This window comes from Lycium ferocissimum, chromosome 2 (genome assembly GCF_029784015.1).
Source record: "Lycium ferocissimum isolate CSIRO_LF1 chromosome 2, AGI_CSIRO_Lferr_CH_V1, whole genome shotgun sequence".
Lineage (NCBI taxonomy): Eukaryota > Viridiplantae > Streptophyta > Magnoliopsida > Solanales > Solanaceae > Lycium > Lycium ferocissimum.
Window position 1 is genome coordinate 45,265,450 of NC_081343.1, and position 16,954 is coordinate 45,282,403.

The 16,954-nt window shown below is 32.4% G+C and overlaps 1 protein-coding gene across 1 annotated transcript; it reads right to left on the reverse strand.

Annotated features, from left to right (window-relative positions):
• Positions 1–11,007: 11,007 nt before the first annotated feature.
• LOC132048108 (F-box/kelch-repeat protein At3g27150-like) lies at positions 11,008–16,069 on the reverse strand. Its single transcript, XM_059439039.1, has 2 exons — positions 15,912–16,069; positions 11,008–12,316 (listed from the first exon to the last, which is right to left on the reverse strand). Exon 2 carries the CDS (start codon positions 12,274–12,276, stop codon positions 11,023–11,025), a length of 1,254 nt encoding a protein of 417 aa, XP_059295022.1. The 5' UTR covers positions 12,277–12,316; positions 15,912–16,069; the 3' UTR covers positions 11,008–11,022.
• Positions 16,070–16,954: the final 885 nt, after the last annotated feature.

Genomic DNA, 16,954 nt, shown 5'->3' on the forward strand with positions numbered 1-16,954 from the left:
AAATCTTTGCTCAAATTCATATCGAAAATTAAGTATTATGACCCTGATACTTCAAACTTTTCCACAAATTGAAACGGATGGACCAACTTTTTGGACAAAATGAGAGAAAAAATTGCAATAGATAATATAAAAGAATATAAATAACAATTACTTCTCTTTTGTCCTCTACATTTTATTTGTTCTTTCTTTTTTTTTTCTCCCTCTTTTCTCTCGGTACTTCTTTTATAGTAAATTTTTTTCTTCTTTCTCTCATTTTTAGTAGAACCAAAAGTTGCAAAAAGAAAAAAAATACTCAACTTCAGGATACTTGCTATGATTATTTGTATCCTATCATCAAAAGAGAAAAAAAAAAGTATTTTTTTATCCAACAAATAATATGCAATCCAATCTTAAGAAGAAAATGAAACCAAATTTACTATGTACAATGCAGGGATCACAAGCAGCAGTGGAGGCTTCATAATTTTTGTTAACCACTTTTATTGACACAATATACTAAAGTTTACATTGGTTGGAACTCTTATCTCTTATAATATAAAATTCCTACAACAAAAAATCAACAAATGTCAAAAAGTCATTAGTTTTTCCGCATAACTAAAATAATTAAAGGAATATCTTTCAATTTTTTTTAACATAACACGTTTAACGTAGGTTCTTTCTACAAACGAAGCCCCATATTCAATTCAGGTAGAATTACATATCGAGTGCATCAAACACCTCATATAAAAAATTGAAGGGCCAAAATACCTCATCTCTTGCCCTAGAAAGAAAAAAGGAAATAGTCTTCTTGGTCAGCGTATAACGACATGTTTATTGGGATAAGGCACTGTTACTCCCCTGAACTTTGGCTAAGTTTACTACGACACACCTTACCTTTTCAGGGATCCTATTACCCCCTGAACTTTTTTAAAATGGAATAATTACCAACCTAAGCGCTGACGTGGCAAGGAGAGTGTATTTCACTATCTTTAGGAGAGTGAGAAGCATAAAAGCTGACATGTGTCATTTTTTAATTGGGTACTTCGCATTTAGTTACATCTAATTAGTTATCATTAAAGCTTAAAGTTTTTCCTAAACTGATTTTTTTTTCCATCTATGAAAAAAAAATCTAATTTTCCAGATTTAATTTTAAAAAACGGGTTTTCCACATTTTTAAAAAATAATTAGTTTTTCCATTTTTTTTATAAAAAATCAGTTTATTCACATTTTGACAAGAAACAACACTTTTCCAGAATTTTAAAAAAAATAATCCAGATTTTATTTGAAAATGAAAAGTGTCCTACAAAAATGAAATCATGAAAATCTAGATTTTTTAAGACATTTAAACAAATAAATCCAGTTTTCCATATTTTAATAAAATCCCTTTTTTCCATATTTTAAAACATTCATGTTTTCAGATTTTTTTAAATATTCATTTTTCATTTTTTTTTAAAAGAAAATTGAGTTTTTCAAAATTTTAAAAAATTGCCACGTAAGCGAAAAAAATTAAAAAATAGAAAAAAATAAATATACATGTGGCAAGGAGAGTGTATGTCACTCTTCCATAATAGAGTAGATATTCAGTTTCAGGGTGGTAACTATTCTGTTTTAAAAAAGTTTAGGGGGGTAATAGGACCCCTGAAAAGGCAAGATGTGTCGTAGCAACTGTGGCCAAAGTTCAAGCGGTTAATAGTGCCTTATCCCCATGTTTATTTATACAACTTCAAAAATAATAATGTCAATGACTGGATAATCAAACTAAGAATATAGGTCATCAAACTTTTTACCTTCATTCCTGGAATTTTAAGCACCTCCAAAAGCCTATTGCTTTGTGACATAGTCTCTTTTTGAGTTGCATGCATGTATAAAGTTTGTTAAAATCTTTTACATATTCTGTTTGAAAAAAAAAAAAACTGATTTAAAGGAACAAAAAAAGAACACAACAATCTAAAATTTGCAATAGCACCAAAATTTAACAGAATTGATACATTTTGAAACTACCCAAAAAAGGGCATGCCCATAGGCCATAATACTATCTACTTGATCCACCGGAAGTCCTATCACCGGATGAACAATTTGGAAGTGAAAGACTGCTGCGGGAAGAAAGGGAGGGGCAAGAGGAGGAGACCTTAGAGCCATATATATTTCTACATTAATGTAGTGTTATTGCATAATAACTTATCACTAAATCACTGAATTAATGATTGACTTTTGGGTTTTCTAAACTGAAAAAGTTATGAGTCTTTAAGATAATGTAATCACCAAATATTTTTAGGTTTCTAATACATTATAAGTAGGAAAAATTAAGAAAAATGTCAAAAATTTGAGAAAAAAGATAAATGCTAATAAAGGTCATAGAGAGGTGACACATCACCTTATCTATGCCTAGCTTTATATGATACTAGGTAATTAAGCTTATGAATGGTGCTTCTCTAATATCCGAATAAGTAAAATTCAAATAAAGGAAAATTCTTGGAAAAATAAAATTATTTAGAACGATATTTTTCGAACATAAATTAGAGGATTTGGCATTGTAATATGTCTCAAGAAGCTCTAAGGAATAATTGCAAGAGCATTACACCTTCATCAATTTCATCTTCTACATACTTTCAATGAAAATATTTAGTTATCATTATAAATATCAGTAAAGTAACATTTTTGTACTCTATATTAGGCAAACCCTTAGATGTCAATTTTGCAAATACTAATGTATTTCAGAATCTTTACACCCTTATTAAAATAGTTCAGATATTTGGAGTGTACTTCAAATTCAATGTTATTGAAACTTAGATATAATTCATAAGAAAATAAAACAATTGTTTTTCTTAGGAGTCTTCATATCTCTCTTTGTCCTCTTACTCATCTCGTACTCTCTTCATTCCTAGACAAACGAAAAATATATTTTCACTAAAATTTCGAAGAACGGACAATTCTTGAAGAGGGTTTCTTCCCTCAAAATTGTGTTGTTAAAGATTTAGCTAGTAATGAAGAGGTTCATTTTATGTCCAACTTAGAAAAACTCATTTTAGCCTCTAACCACCCTCTGAGAAGGATGCGGCTTTCTCTTCTGATAAGAATTGTCGAAGATGATCAAAGTATGGAAGCCATACTTCTGAGAAGGTTGCACAAGTAAATGGAGGACACTGTATGGAATTCGAACTAAAGCATTGTTGTTAATCCACATCTAGACACTGATACACAACTTCAAGAAGGAAAAACTTAAAGAGTGAAAGTCGATTTGTACTACGACAATGACTAAAAAGAGGTGCATGTGATTAAGATGATTAATGAAATTCCAAAATGTCTTCAAGGGTGGGATGGCCAACAACAGTTGTTTCTAGTTTATTTTTTATTTACAAACTTGTGCTTTAATTGGTAGAAGGCATATTACGTGATCCTCAAACCGAAGAAGTCATTTTCTTCTTGCATAACCACCTTTCCAGACCCAAAATGATGTTGATAGATCATAATAATATAGAGAACTAACCATCCTTTAGTTGAGCACATCTTGCAGGAAAGAATTTCCCTGTGTTCCTATACCTTTTCTTTTTTAAATTGAAAAAAGTTACCCTGTGCTCCTATAGATTAATTTCCTCTTGCACAAGGAAAAAGTAAAAATCTATTTTAAATTTTAAACTCATAAAAGGTAACGGAGGAGAATCCTTTAAAGTCCAGAACAAAAGATTCAAGATTTTTCAAGCAAGGACTAAACTTGTGTGAAAACATCTCTTTCTAAAGTATGACTTCAAATAAATAACTTGGATTTGTAACTTACTTTTTATAAGCAGAACAATATTACCAGTTCAAAAAAAAAATTATAAGCAGAAATGCATAACAATTCATACTTTACATTGATTAAGATATGACAGCAACTCCCAAATGCCCATGACCACAATATAGTCCATGGGAAACAAAGGATTAGACCATTTATTAGACATCATGTACCTGGAAAAGACATACAAACGATAAAATATTAATGGAGATGACAACTTGACTGACGGATGTTGCATTCTTGATTAATGAAAATCATATCAAGAATACTAGGAACCAGGGCATGTGGTAACGAAATTCCTCGCCTAGAATTAAGTTCTTCAAACAACCAAGCAATTTGCTTATTGTTTGCTTGTCCTAATCAAGATCTAATGCAAATGAGGTGTGGTGTCGTCAAAAAGTATCATACTGATTCTGCTTCTCTGTTCCTGACATCACCAGTTGGATTAATAGATATATTACCTGTGCGGAAGCCTGAGTACCAAACACGACATTAACATTTCTATAAAACAAAAAAGCTACTATCTTTTACTTTGACATGATGTTTATTATGTAGTTTCAAATACTTCAATTTCATTTAGAGAATTTTAATTTTCTTACAAGGGAAGTTATTCTAAATTCTGTAGAGTTCCAAAAATAACTATAGCAAGCAAAGAATTTATATTTCGTAGTATGTCATCCTAATTTTGGTTCACAAAAAAAGACAAGAATCCAAAAAGGGGTTTCATTTCGTTCTCTCATCTCATTTTCAAGTGAGAAAACAATTCTAGGATCAGATCCCTATAAGATTTTTGGGGCCTAGAGGCTTACGGTTTAGGCATATAACTTCTGGTGTCATTGGGTACTTTTACGTTCATTAATTACACTTCATTTAGCAGTCACAACTAACTCAATGACAAAAGTGGAAGAAATAAATGCGTATACATGAATTTGTTTGTAAATGCAAGAGTAATTTTATTCCTTTGGAAGGGACAAAATTAAGAAGAAGACGACGAATGGAGAAAACTCACCGTCAAATGTTTTCATACCCTTTTTGTTCTTGTGCACGACCATCTTCATCAAAAAAAAAAAAAAAAGTTGTCCATGATTGAATGTGAAGCTGTAAATGTAGATTATACACGTGAATTATAGTCACAACATATTCAATTTCCTGTTTTACCTGTTTAAGGGTTTTAGGAAAGAAGAAGGCGATCATACAAGTTAGCGATCACAACATATTCATTTTTCTTTTTCTGTCCGTTAAAGGGTTTACCAAAAAAGAAGACAACAGAAGAAGAAAGTCATCCTCCCCAATTATTCAAGGCACTTGTAGATATTTTGTCTACACCTACACAATTAGACAAGGGTGTTGGTTGAACTATTTCTAAATATAAATTGAACAAAAACATTAGTTGTTGAACTGAGAGGGTAAAGATGTTACATGTTGTAACTATCAAAAGAACGTATATGCGGTAAGATTTACTTCAAAGAATTACCAACCTGCATCTGTTGAGTAAATGACACCCTTTCCTGAAGCAGTAGGCAAAGAGGACAACTGGATCATAATTAGCTACCAATTCAATTCTGAACTGACTTCGTAAAATAAGAGAAGAAAAAATTTCACCTGTAAAAGTCATGAGTCTTCCAAGACCTAAACGACCAGCTTTTGTAATAAGAACATACACGTCTAGCACATTGTCTGCTCCGTCCAAAGTCTCTAACAATCAAGTGACAATTACAGCAGAAGAAGGACGATAGCAATGATGTGAGATCATCTTAATCAGACATTTATATATGATACAATTTTTTATTTTTTTCCTGCAGACCTTCGAAGCACTAGCTAAAACGAGGTCTTAAAGTGGAGCGATATTATATTGTTTCATCCTACTTGTCTCCTTATGCGAGCTTTCCGAAAGCATAGATTCTTGGTTCTAAAAACATATGGCTTTCATGAAAATTCTCAGAATATCAAAATAATCTTATGCATAATTGTTATTTTGTTGTTTGGACAGGTAACCTTTCACGTAATAAATTAAACGAACATGAAATACTTCTTTATCGTAGTAACAAGAAATCCCAAATCGCTCTTACCATTGTACTCTTACAAATAAGTTATATTTGCCCTCCTTATACTTTCTTAACATATTTTCCCTTGCCATACAACTTTAAAGCCGGATTTTTCCTTATACTCTAAAAAAAAAATCATATTTATCCCTACTCCGTTAAATCTCATTTCCCACCTTTATTTTTCTATGTGACGCCTACATGAATTTTTTTCTTTCAATTAAATCTACTCACCTATTTAAACTCTTTTAACCCGACTATCGACCGATCCGAGACACCGACCCACTAAAAAACTGAAACCCAATTATTGTCTTCTTTTCTTCTTCTTCTTCTTCTTCTTCTTCTTCTTTTTCTTTTCAATACCAACCCAAAGCTTGTTCTTTCATGGTGGATTTCAATTTTTTTTTTCATGGCAAAAATTAACCCCTTTCATGGCATCTTCTGATTTACGACATATAAGCTTCAACTACATGGACCTTTCAATGTTTACTATAAGTGAACATAACAAGACTGGTTTCAGACAAGAACAAAAAGTTTTAAGTTTTGATAATTGATTAAAGTGAACTTATAGGCTCTTCTCAACTACTCTAATGGGTCAAACTAGGGGTGTACATGGACCGGGTTGGTTCGGATTTTTTAAACACCAAACCAAACCATTTGCGTCGGGTTTTTAAATTTATACACCAAACCAAACCAATAAAATTCGGGTTTTCCAACCTCGGGTTTTCTCGGATTATTCGGTTTTCTCGGGGTTTTTTTCGGAATAGTCTTGATACAAAACATATAACTTTTACTTCAAATATTTCTTTAGTCCCAGTAAGATACAATTATTTAATTAAAGTGTTTCATAAGAAAATAACACAAAATGTGAGAAGAGTGATGACATTGTATTAAAATATTCAACAAAAGATAATAAAATGGGTTAAAATAAATATGGTTAATTAATAAGTCATAAAGAAAATGACCATGATCTAAAAATACTAAGTCATGCTAAAATAAATACGGCTAATAAGTATTAATTACATGACAAGAAAAAAAAACTTAAGTTATGTATTTTCACTCTCTAAACCAATTATGCAAAACTAAAGAATAGATATCCAACATTATTGTCATTCTTAGTGGTAAATTGAATTTCTTTTGTTAGTATTAGTGTTGAGTTGGTTTTGGTTTGGACTTTATATGAGTTACTAACATCCATAGGATATAAAACTTATTGACATTCAAAATTCTAAGTTCAAGCTTGAATAATATGATAATATATTAAAAACTACCGAAAAAATTTAAGAAATATTTATAAATTACATTACAAATAAATATTTTTATGTATAAAATATTTTTAAAATTGAATACATGTAATGTCGGGTTGGTTTGGTTCAGTTTGACTTTTTTTAGCTACAACCAAACCAAACCAATTATGGTCGGGTTTTTTTTTCAACACCAAACCAAGTCAAACCAAACCACTAATCGGGTTTTTTTCTCGGTTTGATTCGGTTTATCGGTTTGGTGCGGTTTGTCGGTTTACTTTGTACACCCCTAGGTCAAACCCTCAGTCCTTCCCCGCTCAAAAGTTCATTTGGGAAATTTCACAAACACATAGTACAGGAATTACTAATTGACAAATGCCACTAGATGAAACACACAAATAACAAGTAGTTCTAAAGAGTTGAATAATGGATTGAGAAAGTACCTGGCGTGAATATTAATCATTTTATTTCCAGCCAAAAATGAAACTCCCCAGTCCTATTGACAGGGCGGTTCAACACTATTGTTGACCTAAAAGCAAACTTGGACGAGAGGCCTTAATATTTTTATTTAAAGATAAAGTTATATAATATATAGTTTTTATTTAAAATTTATTTTTCTAGCTTTTTGAGATGCAAACCTTAAATAATCGTATTATAATCAATTTCTTGTAATATTTCTTTTTCAATGAGTGATATACCTAATTCATTCAATCTCTCTTGAGACATGATCTTAAGTAAGATTTTATCAATTTTAGTTTTGAAAAATTTCTTTCCGCTGAGGCAACTTAGAGGATCGGTTAACATTATTCTATAGAAATCTGGAAAAAAACAAGTAATTTTATCTGATTGAGTATATCAATTAAAGTAGTATCATCTACTTGTATTATCTCCCTTAACACTTTTAATTCGAAAAATAAGTCTAAACCATCAATATCAGAGTGACTATTATATTTTAAAGAACATTCAAGGTCATGATCATGAATTTTATCATGTTTAATTTGTCGGATATGTCCGTGCATGACCGGATCAAATTCTGCAATCATTTCAATTAGAGCTCCTTTTTAAGATTGTATCAAAGCTTCATTTTTCCTTTTTCTTTAAGTTTCGAATAGCCGGATTCATATTTTCTAATAGACATATTTAAACTTTAATAATAATAAAAGAATAGTATATGCCTATGCAATAGAAATCTCAAGCACAATAAACTTTAATTGAAAAAATAATACTAAAAAAATGATGAAACAAAACATGATTCAAATAACTTTCATCTCAAAATAAGAACTTGTTGCTTCATAAACTCTCAATAATGCTTAATATCCAAAAAATGCAGATCAATAATTTCTTTTGGCACTCACTTTTCTCTTGCTTGTTTCAAGAATAATATTGCTAAAGAGACATTTTTTGAAGCTTGAAGGAACAAAGAAAATATAAAAGGAGAGGAAGTCTTCGTTGATGTTTAGGAAAATGAGTGAGTTTTGCATAGCCTAAAAAAGAAAATGAAAAGTCTTGCTTTCACTTAAAAGGTAAAAAGAAAAACTAATGATTACTTTTTTACTTCCATTCCATAAATTCTTTGTTTACACGTTTATAAGCTTTATTTGAGGCCCCTTTTATGTCAAATCAAAGTACAAAAGATACATTTCTTTGTTAGTAAAAATTTGTAATACTTTAAAAAAAAAAAAACTTATATTATAATTATTGTGATATAAAATGGGGCCTTCAAAAGTTGGGGGCCTAAAGCCCAAACTTCTGCAGCTTTACCCAAAGGCCACCCTAGCCTATTGAAATGAGGACCGAAGATGAATCTGAGCCACTATTTTGAAACATATTGTTCTATGCAAGTGGAGATAGCAAGCAACCTTCTTTTACTTCGTAATTATTACTTCTTCTCTATCACAATTTACGTGGCGCAGTTGAAATTTCGGATGTGTTCGGTATGAAGGAAAATATTTTCTTATGTTCGTTTGGTCAAAATTTTTATAAAATGTTTTCTTTATGAAAATAAGTTCCTCACAAATGGAAAAAATGACTGACAAACAAGTTTACAAGTGACATTCCACCAACCACTCTACCACAACTCAATGCACCCCCCCCCCAACCACTCCCACACCTCACCCCCGTGCCCTCTCCAAAAAAAAATTATTATTATTATTTTTTTTTTTTTTGAAAAAATTATTTTTATTACATAGGGGGTAGGGGAAGGGGAAATGGGAAGGTGATTACAATGTGGGGATTCGAACCCTCACCAATAAGGTGAAAGTTCAAGTAGTCAACCAACGGAGCTACTAGATCCCTACATTTTTTTTCTTAAAAGAGAGGTTTAACTTCTTTTTTTTTTTGGTTTTTCACACCACCCACACCCCCGCCCTCCTCCCCCCCCCCCCCCCCAAAAAAAAAAAAAAACCCTCTAAATATTTTTTCTTAATAAAAAGTTTTTAATTTTTTTTCACACACTCCTCCCCCCCAACCCCCTCCAAAAAATTTTAAAAAGTTTTTGATTTTTTGGTTTTATACGAAACCCCACCCCGCCCCAACACCCAACCACCTCCTACAAAAAAAAAAAAAAAGTTTTGAAAAGTTGTCTTTTTTTATTTTCTACACCCCCTACCCCTCCCAAATTTTTTAGTTCATATTTAGTTTTACCTTTATAAAAAAATTTATAAAAATGAAAACTTTGCAAGGTTAAATTTGGTGTTGGGAGGGTGGTGGGTCGGATTGTAGTTGGGGGGGGTGGGGGTAAGAAAAATTTCCCATTTTTCAAAAAAAATTTATAAAAGTAAAATAAAATATATGAAATAGAAAATTTGGGAGGGAGTGGGTGGTGGTGTGGGGTAGGGATGGGTGAAGATGAAATGCGTTCGAGGGTGGTAGTTGGGTGGGGGTTGGTGGGTGGGTGCTTGGGGTGGAGTGGTGGGTGGTGGGGCGTTGGTGGGGCTTGGATGCGTATTTTCCAAAAAATGTTTTGTACCAACGAACAGAGCATGAGAAAATAAGCAAGAAATTCACTTATTTTCCACTACCCAACAGAATATGAGAAAATAAGTAGAAATTCACTTATTTCCCACTATCCAATCGAACATGAGAAAATAAGTAGAAATTCACTTATTTTTCAAGAACTCATTTTCCAGGAAAACATTTTCCTCCACATCGAACACACCCTTCAAGATTCAAACTTTTAAATTTTGACCGTGAATTCGGACGTAGAAGCTTTAAGTTTTTTGAAATAAAATTTGTATATTTAAAAACTACGTGAAAAGTATTATAAGTCAAATAATTAACAACTTAAACTATTAAAAAAACACATAAAAAAAAATCGGTCAAAGAAAAAGTTAGTTAGCTCTCGAAATTCCAACTACGCCACATATTTTCCTATGTAGCGCCTACATGACTTTTTTTTCTTTCAGTTAAATCTACTCACCTATTTAAATTCTTTTAACCCCCGCCGACCGATGACACACCGACCCACTAAAAATTGAAACCCAATATTTCATTTTTTCTTTTCAATACCAATTCCAAAGCTTCAAAGCTTGTTCTTTCATGGTGGATTTCAATTTTTTTTAACCACATATAAGCTCCAACTACATGGACCTTTCAATGTTTACTATAAGTGAACATAATAAGACTGAACTTATAGGCTCTTCTCAACTACTCTAATGGGTCAAACCCTCATTTCCCTTGGGAATTTTCACAAACACATTGTACACAAGAAAAGGATTACGATTTAAACTCTATGGGTTTAAACTTAAATTTTTTAGTATTGAACCCATTATATTTTTAAAGTTAGGGATTCATATCTATTATTTATTAAAATTTTAGTAGATTTTTACACATAAGTTTATGCTCCGTGTCGAAAGTTACAAAGCTACATACGCCTCTGCAAAGTAGTATAACAGAGCAAACACTAGTGAATATATGCAAGAAAGGCCATGCCACTTATATTTTGATCACAATACAAGACTTCTTGTTGGCTGATAATTAGCGGAATTATTCAAGCTACCATAACTGAACAATTTAAGATAAAACTACTAAGTCGATTTCGACCACTGTCGAGAGGTTTCCACTGCAACTCAGTTGCATCAGGATCAGGACAGCAAGTATATATAGCCATGGAATTACCCGAATAAGACGTTGATGACGAAGCAGCTCCGATTACAAGTAGTTCATTTCCCAGTGACTTGAAAGCAATGCCCCATCCCCTGTTAAAATCAGCTTTCACTGGTACTTGCCCTAACATTCTCCAAGTGTTGCTTCTTTTCAAGTAAACCTTCAGCTGATTTGAAGAAGCCTCGAGCGAGTACAGCTCGTTGTTCACGACAGCTATGAGTGGCGGTGAGTGTCCCTCTGGTTCCGGATCGTCCCTCAACATGTCCGGAATCAGCTCCCATCTATTCTTACCCTCATCGAAGAATTCTCCACATGTTAACTCACCGTTCTTGTTCCTTCCCCCGATCACGTAGAACTTGTTGTCCATGTAACATCCCGCACAGAGTTTCCTCTTCCTCTTCATCCTCGGTAGTGGGTCCCATGATCTGCTATCGGGGTTGTATTTCTCAGCCGTGTCATAGACCTGACTATTCGCCATACTACCAACACCACCAGCAACAAAAGCAGAGGTACCACAAGTAGCTGATGCAAATAAACACCTAGGATTAACCATAGAGGGACCTCTGTACCAGCTATTCGTTGCTAATTCGAACCTCCAAATAACGAGACCATCGATTTCCTTACCCGAGACGAGTAAATGTGTGCCTGCACAAAGCGATTCCTTATCGCCAAACGTAAAGCAAACATCTGAGGGTAAATCAGGGATTTTCCTTCTGGACTTGAACTCACGATCAAATGTCCACCAGTTAGTCTCCCCACTTGCTAACATAAACACCGAAGGTTCTTTGAACCCATTCTCTTTACGAATCTGAAATATATCGCCGCTCTTTAGAAGCATTGAACATCTCTTGTTTACGAGGCAAAGTTTCCAGTACTCCCACCTAGGAAACCTGGCTAGAATCTCGCTCTCGAGTTCATAGCTAAGTGAGGGATAATCTGCATCCTGAGGTTCACTACTATCAGAATTTTTAACTCTCGAAGATTCGGGTCGAGAGATTCGAACTGTTTTAGATGAATGGCTCTTGAAAGTGACCCAATCACCATATCTAAGATTAGATTTGTGATCAATATCATAGTTAGCGTGATGATCCAATTCTATCTTTCCTTCTTCAGGTTCTATTCTGTTTAAGTCCAACATCCTCAAAGACCTTCAGAGCCTCAAATCATCTGCAATTAGCCTGAAAATAGGAACAGAAATAATAACCTAAAGCTAAAATAGATAGACAACATGGATCACAGATTGATAAGGAGACACCCCTTTCTCTTAAAAAGTTAAAAATAGCAAAATCATGTGGATTCAAGATATAGCCTCAGCGAATATTGAGTTTATGGGTTACCTTATTATTCTGTTATTGTTTCTGCTTGTTGCTATTGCCTCTTTATTATTCTGTTATTGTTTCTGCTTGTTGCTATTGCCTCTTTATTATTCTGTTATTGTTTCTGCTTGTTGCTATTGCCTCTTTTTTTATTGTTCTTTGGGCTGAAGGTCTATCGAAAACAGTCTCGGGGTAAGGTTTACGTATACACTACCCTCCCCAGACCCCACCTGTGGAATTACACTAGGTGTGTTGTTGTTGGGTTTTGAATTCTAAAGAGTTGCAACTTGCTCTAGGAATAAATTATTTATACATATAAAGTAACTTCTTAATGCTATACAAGATTTTGACTAGGGGTGTACATGAATCGGGTTGGTTCGAATTTTTTAAACACCAAACCAAACTAATTGCGTCGGATTTTTAAATTTATACACCAAACCAAACCAATAAAATTTGGATTTTTCAATCTCGGATTTTCTCGGGTTATTCGGCTCTCTCGGATTTTTCGGGTTTTTTTTCCGGAATAGTCTTGATACAAAACATATACTAACTTTTACTTCAAATATTTCTTTAGTCCTAGTAAGATACAACTATATAATTAAGGTGTTTCATAACAAAATAACAAAAAATGTGATAAGAGTGATGACATTGTATTAAAATATTCAATAAAGATAATAAAATAGGTTAAAATAAATATTGCTAATTAATAAGCCATAAAGAAAATGACCATAATCTAAAAATACTAAGTCATGCTAAAATAAATACGGCTAATAAGTATTAATTACATGACAAGAAAAAAAAGTTATGTATTTTCATTCTCTAAACCAATTATGCAAAACTAAATAATAGCTATCTAACATTATTGTCATTCCTAGTGGTAAATTGAATTTCTTTTGTTAGTTTTAGTTTTGAGTTGGTTTTGATTTGGACTTTATATGAGTTACTCACATCCATAGGATATAAAACTTATTGACATTCAAAATTCTAAGTTCAAGCTTGAATAATATGATAATTATAGATTAAAAAAACTACGAAAAAATTTAAGAAATATTTATAAATTACATTACAAATAAATATTTTTATGTATAAAATATTTTAAAAATTGAATACATGTGATGTCGGGTTGGTTTGGTTCGGTTTGACTTTTTTTTAGCTAAAACCAAACCAAACCAATTATGGTCGATTTTTTTTTTCAACACCAAACCAAGTCAAATCAAACCACTAGTCGAGTTTTTTTTTTTCGGTTTATCGGTTTACTTTATACACCCCCTAAAGCTATTGAGCTTTCTCTCAAGCTTCGCCCCTAGCCTCAAGAATTGAATTTGAAAGATGAAATATCTCTTTTCTTTTTGATATATCTTTTCCATTGCTCTTTTACTTGGTAACTTTCTTGGTAACTCTCGATTTTTCCTGCTGTTTTTTCGAACTCGTTCATTTTTCGTGATGATTTTGAAAGATGAACACAAGGGCATACTATCTCTCTTCCTTTTCATGCATTTGAGAAAACTAGCTATTAAGTGTACCCAAAAGATGGAGCAATAGATCATTTAAGTACTTGATTATGCTGAAAATTATATAAGTATATCCCACTTAGCTTTAATTGTACATGACCAGGAATTTAAATTGCTGATATTGCATAACTTGTAATGATCAAAAACTTCCGAAGAAATCAAAGTATTGTGCTTGAAACAAATAGATATTCAACAGATTGTGCCTGTACCTCAAATGACCAAAATCAAAACGATTTAAGTTATATATTGATTTTTTACACTCTAAGTGTAATTTAACATGTGATAATTAGTTTCCATTTCTACTAGGTCTCTAACTAATAATTATTATAATTTACGGAAAAGGCTCAAATATGTGATCGAACTATCGAAAATGGCTCATTTATGCTACTCACCAATAGTTTGACACATTTATGGCATTGAACTATCGGAAATGACTCATTTATGCCACTCATTAATAGTTTGGCTCATTTATGCCATCGCCGTTACCAAAATCACTCATCCATGCCATTTTTCATTAACACCGATTTTTATAATACTAGATATGACACGTGGCCTCCAATTAGAGGTCCACGTCATTTAATTAAACCAGCCCAATTTTAAATCCCAAATTAATAAAAAAATCCGACCCATACACCCGACCCACCCACAACCATAATCTAGTTGGAGGCCAAGTGTCATATCTAGTATTGTAAAATCGGTGTTAATGAAAAATGACATGGATGAGTCACTTTGGTAACGGCAATGGCATAAATGAGCCAAACTATTGATAAGTGGCATAAATGAATCATTTCTGATAGTTTGATGGCGTAAATGAGCCAAACTATTGACGAGTGGCATAAATGAGCCATTTCAGATAGTTCGATGGCATATTTGAGCCTTTTCAATGGCTCATTTATGTCATTCGTCAATAATTTAGCTCATTTATGCCATCGAACTATCAGAAATGGCTCATTTATGCCACTCATTAATAATTTGGCTCATTTATGCCATTACCGTTACCAAAATCACTCATCCATAGCATTTTTCATTAACACCAATTTTACAATACCACATATGACACGTGGCCTCCAATTAGAGGTATACGTCGTTTAATTAAACCAGCCTAATTTTAAATCTCAAATTAATAAAAAATCCGACCCATACACACAACCCACAACCCACCCACAACACCCTAAAAATTACAGCGTCTATATATAGGGTAAATTTTCGTATTTATGTGCATACATTAACTTTCGAACACCCTCGGTAAAAAAATATTTAGCTTTCTTTTTTTTTCCGAATGAAAATCACGGATCCGAACCCACCCACAACCATAATCTAGTTGGAGGCCATTTTTGTGAAATTAAATGAAAAATGACATAAATGAGTCATTTTGGTAACTGGCATAAATGATGATGAGTGGCATAAATGAGTCATTTCCGATAGTTTGATGGCATAAATGAGCCAAACTATTGACGAGTGACGTAAATGAGCCAAACTATTGACGAATGACATAAATGAGTCATTTCCAATAGTTCGATGGAATATTTGAGACTTTTCCGTATATTTTACCCGCATAGAACTTGATTAAAATAAAAAGACACATAATAGTTTCCGCATGCAAACTCAGTATGAAGGCTATTAGATTTCAAGAATTCATTAATGAATCTCAACAAAATCAAGAGCATAAAGCCACAAAAATAAAATACTCAAACAATATACAAACAAATGAATAATCAAGTTGAAAAATGCGAAATCGGTATTTCTTTGTTCTTAAGAGGAAAATAGATCGGAAAATCAAGGAAAAAGAACGTGAATTTATGAAAAAAGCACATCTAAAACTAAGAAAAAAGAAAAACAACAACACTCATCATATGATTACTCCAAAAAAAATAAAAAATAAAAATAAAAGCACCTAAAACTAAAGTAAAATCAATCAAATCAAGAGTTGTCCATGAATATTTTACCTTATAATTAATTGGATTTTTAAAAATCCAATTAGTTTCTCTTCCTTTATTTCATTCTCCTTGATAAGCTCCAGTTTTTCTTTCTCCTTCTTCTTGCTCTAATGTTTTTTTTTTCCTCTTTATTGGCGTTGGAGACAAGGCAATGGCAAGTGGAGAACTTCTCTACTTACTATACTATTTTATATGCTAATGGAAACTTATTATATTAAACCATCGTACTAAACACTTATGGCAGTTATAGAGTACTATATATTATAAAATATGAATTAACAATTCAAGCAGAAAAAAAAGTTAGCAATTGGCTAGAATCCACGAATCATCTTATGGCATGAACCATCTACCTAAGTTGTAGTGGTTATTATTGCATCACAATCTACTACCAACGTTAAAATTTATAAAATGGATCAATGCAAGTTAAACAAAATCTTATTCCTTTGATAAAAATAACTCACCTGTCCCAACTATGTGAAGGTGTTTGACTGGATACGAAATTTAAGAATGACAAAAAGACTTTTGAAACTTATAATTTAAAACAAGTTATAGATATTTGTGTAGATGTAAATCATTTCATTAGGGGTAAAATGAAAATTTAAAATTAAATTATTACTACTAAAAAATAGAAAGGTGGCAACTCTTTTTTTTAATATTGACTAAAAAAAAAGTGTGTCACATAACATAACAAGATGAGTATTAATTTGACGATTATCTTGAAAATACGATCTAATGGAGATCTAATATTGAAGATCTAAAGGATTATATTCACACTGTTCATTAGCGGATTTGAGCCTTTATTCCCTTTACCGGGTACGGTTAATGCGAATCTAGATTAATTGGACCTAATGAATTCATATACCGGATGATTAAATTTCAAAACAGGTTATAGTACACTGTATTGCAGTTACAGGAAGCTAATAGCTTAGTAAAAAGTTTAAGTTATGATGCTTTATGATTTTTAACCTTTTTGAATAGGCTTAATGCATATGCGGCCCTCTAAACTTATCCTTTTTTTTTTTTCTTCATTTTGGCACCCCAATTAAGTGTTG

Excerpts from the sequence above, each read along its gene's own strand:
- LOC132048108 (XM_059439039.1), bottom strand. The coding sequence starts at position 12,276 with ATGTTGGACTTAAACAGAATAGAACCTGAAGAAGGAAAGATAGAATTG.